General features: G+C 54.8%; 1 protein-coding gene across 2 annotated transcripts in view; it reads left to right on the top strand.

The window, feature by feature from the left end:
- The first annotated feature begins 614 nt into the window (after nt 1-614).
- The window catches only part of INTS1 (integrator complex subunit 1), a 28,993-nt gene continuing 25,691 nt past the window's right edge, over nt 615-3,916 (top strand). For both annotated transcript variants that reach the window (XM_082064877.1, XM_082064876.1), the window contains exons 1-5: nt 615-711; nt 1,328-1,618; nt 2,198-2,394; nt 2,635-2,772; nt 3,479-3,638. In XM_082064877.1, coding sequence (XP_081921003.1) covers nt 654-711; nt 1,328-1,618; nt 2,198-2,394; nt 2,635-2,772; nt 3,479-3,638 — 844 coding nt within the window. In that variant the 5' untranslated portion in view covers nt 615-653. The remainder of the gene's footprint in view (nt 712-1,327; nt 1,619-2,197; nt 2,395-2,634; nt 2,773-3,478; nt 3,639-3,916) is intronic.

Genomic DNA, 3,916 nt, shown 5'->3' with positions numbered 1-3,916 from the left:
GTGACCCCACGCGGTCCCGAGTGGGTGGTGGGGGTCAAGGTGTGGGTCGGGGTGTGCGTGCCTGCGGTCCCTGCTGCAATAAAGTCACCTGGAGAGCTTGTCCTGGAGTGTGGTGTGGGGATGGGGTGGTGACATGGCGGGGGGGAAGGGGTGGGGGGCAGCTGGTTGCTGCGGAGCCACCCACTTTCAGTCCCTGATGCCCCTAAACTCAGCTGTTCAATTCCAGCACCAGCCCAAGCCCCCTGGTTCCAGTCCCCCCTGTCCCAAACCCCTGACTCCCCACTCTGGTCCCAGTCCCCCCAACATCCCCAGTCTCAGCCTCCCAGCCCCTGCACCGCCTATCTCCGTCCCTCTGTGTCCTCACCCTCCCCAAATCCGCCCGACCCCCGCTCTGACCCCGCACCCCATCCCTGACCCCGCACCCCCTTCCCTCTCATCCCCACCCCGGTGTGCAGTTCCCCCTCCAGCCCGCTGGGCGGCGTCACTGCCCCGCCCACACCCCGCGGCGCGCCCTCCCGCCAGCAGGCGGCGCTGTCACTGGGGGCGGGGCCGATGTTGCGGGTGGAGCTTGCACCTCGGGGGCGGGGGCGTGCATAAGAACTTCCGCTTCCGGGTGGCGGCGGCCCGTCGTGGGGTCCGTGCTCGGCGGCTCCATGAACCGGCCCAAGGCGGCCGCCGTGCGGCGGCCCAGCGCCGTGCCCAAGCCCTCCGGTGCGTCCTGGAGCCGCGGTCGCGTTGCTCGGGGAGGGGGGCGCGTCCGGGCGGGTGGGGGGCTCCGGTCACGTCTCCTGGTGCGGCCTCCTCGGGAGCGCTGTGTGCGGTGCTGGGCGCCGCAGGATGGAAAGGGTATAAAGCTACTGGAGAGTGTCCAGAGGACTGGGACTGTGAAACTGGTGAAGGTTTGGCGGGGAAGCTGTATGAGGAGCAGCTGCAGTCACTTGGTTTGTTCAGCCTGGAGAAGAGGAGACTGAGGGGAGACCTCATTGTCCGCAGCTTCCTCACCAGGGGAGCAGGAGGGGCAGGCGCCAAACTCTGCTCTGTGACAGTGACAGAGCCCAGGGAACGGCAGAAGATGTGCCAGGGAGGGCCAGTGGGACAGGAGGAAAAGGTTCTTCCCCAGAGGTGCTGGACACTGAACAGGCTCCCCAGGGAGGTGTCACGGCCCCAACCTGACAGTGTTCAAGAAGAGATTGGACACCGTCCTCAGACACACGGGGTGACCTGTGGGGTGTCCTGTGCAGGGACAGGAGTTGGACTCCATGATCCTTGTGGGTCTCTTCCAGCTCAGGACATGCTGTAATTTTTTGAAATGCCTGTTCCCTTGCAGCACACCCGCCGCCGGGAGACTTCATCGCACTGGGCTCCAAAGGGCAGAGTGGTGAGGGCAAAACCGCCGTCACTCTGCTGAAGCCGGCGCCCCCCGGGCTGCCCTCGGAGCGCAAGCGGGATGCGGCGGCTGCCTTAGCGGGCCCAGCGGGGCTGACCGGCCTGACCAAGCGCCCCAAGCTCCCCTCCACGCCTCCCCTCAGTGCCCTGGGACGCCTGGCAGAGGCGGCTGTGGCAGAGAAACGAGCCATTTCACCCTCCATCAAGGAGCCGTCTGTCATCCCGATCGAAGGTGAGGTCTCGCTGCGCTTCTGCTGTGACAGGCAAGCGAGGATGCAAACTTCAATTTACCATTTCCTAGAGCTTCAGTCTGGAAGCCTTTATCTAAATTCAAACACTAACATTTGTGTGCTGTCCTTAAGGGTTTCCCCTGCTGGATATAGTCACAGTTTTGTCTCCTCTCTGGTTTGCATTGGGTTGTGTTCATCCTGTCTGTTAGCTGCTTAGTAGCAGCACCTGAAAGACTCCCTGAGGAGATCTTTGAGTCCAGATTGTGGTATTTTATTAACATGTTTCTTTAGTAGACTCTGCATCTGCATATTGCTTGCTTTTTGAAGTGTTATTCTGTTTTCTTGTGTTTGATACATTTACAGAGGAGTATTCTAGCATGGACCAACCAAAAAATAATCAAGGAGTATTGTCAGGTGTGAGACAGAACTTTTAATATCAACTAGGTAGGGACAAAACATTGTAGGGGCTAAAGGTGAGCAGGTCTGTGCTTTGCTTTCCTGGTGACTGGCCCTGCCAGCACCTCGCAGCAGGTTGTTTTGTGTGAGGGTGAATACTGATGTCCACGTGTTGATGATTGCAGTTGTCCCCACGGTGCTGCTGGATGAAATTGAGGCAGCGGAGGCAGAAGGCAACGATGACCGTATCGAGGGGGTGCTGTGTGGAGCCGTGAAGCAGCTGAAAATGAACAGAGCCAAACCTGATACCACACTGTACCTGAGCCTCATGTACCTGGCAAAAATCAAACCTAACATATTTGCCACTGAAGGGGTTATCGAGGTGAGGGCTGTGCTGCATCGTGACTCTTGGGCTTATTGACGTATCGTTGCTGCCAGCTTGCGGGTATAGTTGTGGTTGCTCTCAAGCCAGAGTGTAACCTGAGTGTCTTTATAAATACTGTAGCTCTGTGGCAAGCTGCTGCCACTCCCTTTTCTTTTTCTAAAGCTTTTCTGTATGTTTGTTGCGAGATGGCTTGATTATTTTTTGTATTTGATTTTATTTTTATGGATGATCCTTCAGGCACTGTGCAGCCTGCTCCGAAGAGATGCCTCCATCAACTTCAAAGCCAAAGGGAACAGCCTCGTGTCTGTCTTGGCCTGCAACCTTCTCATGGCGGCTTACGAAGAGGATGAGAACTGGCCAGAGATCTTTGTCAAGGTTGTTGAACCATGGAGGCTTCTGCCAGAATGGGGCTGGACTGAGTAAAACTGCCCAATGCTGGGAAGGCTGCGGGTGTTGGAGCAGGACAGAAGCAGAGGGTTTATTCCTGCTGCAGGGGAAGGTGTTATTCAGTGGTCAGTTGCCCAGCGTGGGCAATGCAGCTGCAGGGAGCAGAAATTAGAGGCTGGGCCTATGCTGTAATGACGAGAAAAAATCAGAGTCCTTGGTTTGTTTTGGTTTTTTTAAAAGGAAAATCTCCACCGGTTTTTGAAATGCTGTGGTCTCCTTTGCCTTTTGGTGCCTTATCTTGGCTGCTTTCTGAGATGCCTTTGACAATCTGTACTGATATAAGCATCCCAAAGACTTCTTATTCTCTAGTTTGTCTATAGGGATTAACACAACCCACCACTGTGGTTTTAAAAGCCTAATCTTTTAAAAGACCAGCTTCTATGGTGGTAAAAGTTGTAAAATCAGCTTTGCTGCTTGAGAGGGTCTGTGCCCAAAAGAGGTTGGGGTGTGCTGCTCTGGGTTTTTTGCTCTTATGTGACTTGCCTGCACTCATCTGGTCTGTTTTTTATCCATGCCATGGCTCTGGTAGTTTCCTACTTTGGAGCTCTATGTTGAAAATAAGTAAAAACTGGGGAAGCTCAGAAATACTCCAGGAAAAAAAAGGCTTGAGGGTGGCTTGTGTTCTGTTCTGCAGGTTTACATTGAGGACTCCCTTGGGGAGCGCATCTGGGTGGACAGCCCTCACTGCAAGACGTTTGTGGAGAACATCCAAACAGCTTTTAACACAAAGATGCCTCCTAAGAGCATGCTGTTGCATGGGGAAGTTGGACGTAGCGGAGGGGATCTTAGTGCTGGTAAGAAGATGTTTGGAAAGCGGGAGCAAAGGGGTGGGGAGAGGCTGGAGCGTGGTGAGCTTATTGAGTGGTGAGAATAGTTTGTTGCTGGATGGAGTCACACAGACCAGAGTTTGAGTTCCAGTCATTGCTTTTCCTCTCTTTGGGAAAAAAGAGGAGAACATCAAGGGGATGTTTGAGGGCAGGCAGTGAAAGAGGCGTGGAGAATGTGCCCATATGTGGTACAGTGTGAGGAATTAACTAGCTCAGTGTTGCTGAAGGAGATCCGTGAAAGAAAC

This window comes from Streptopelia decaocto (genome assembly GCF_964273445.1).
Source record: "Streptopelia decaocto genome assembly, chromosome: 13".
Lineage (NCBI taxonomy): Eukaryota > Metazoa > Chordata > Aves > Columbiformes > Columbidae > Streptopelia > Streptopelia decaocto.
The sequence above is the reverse complement of the archived record's forward strand: the minus strand, read 5'-3'. Positions and strand labels throughout refer to the sequence as shown.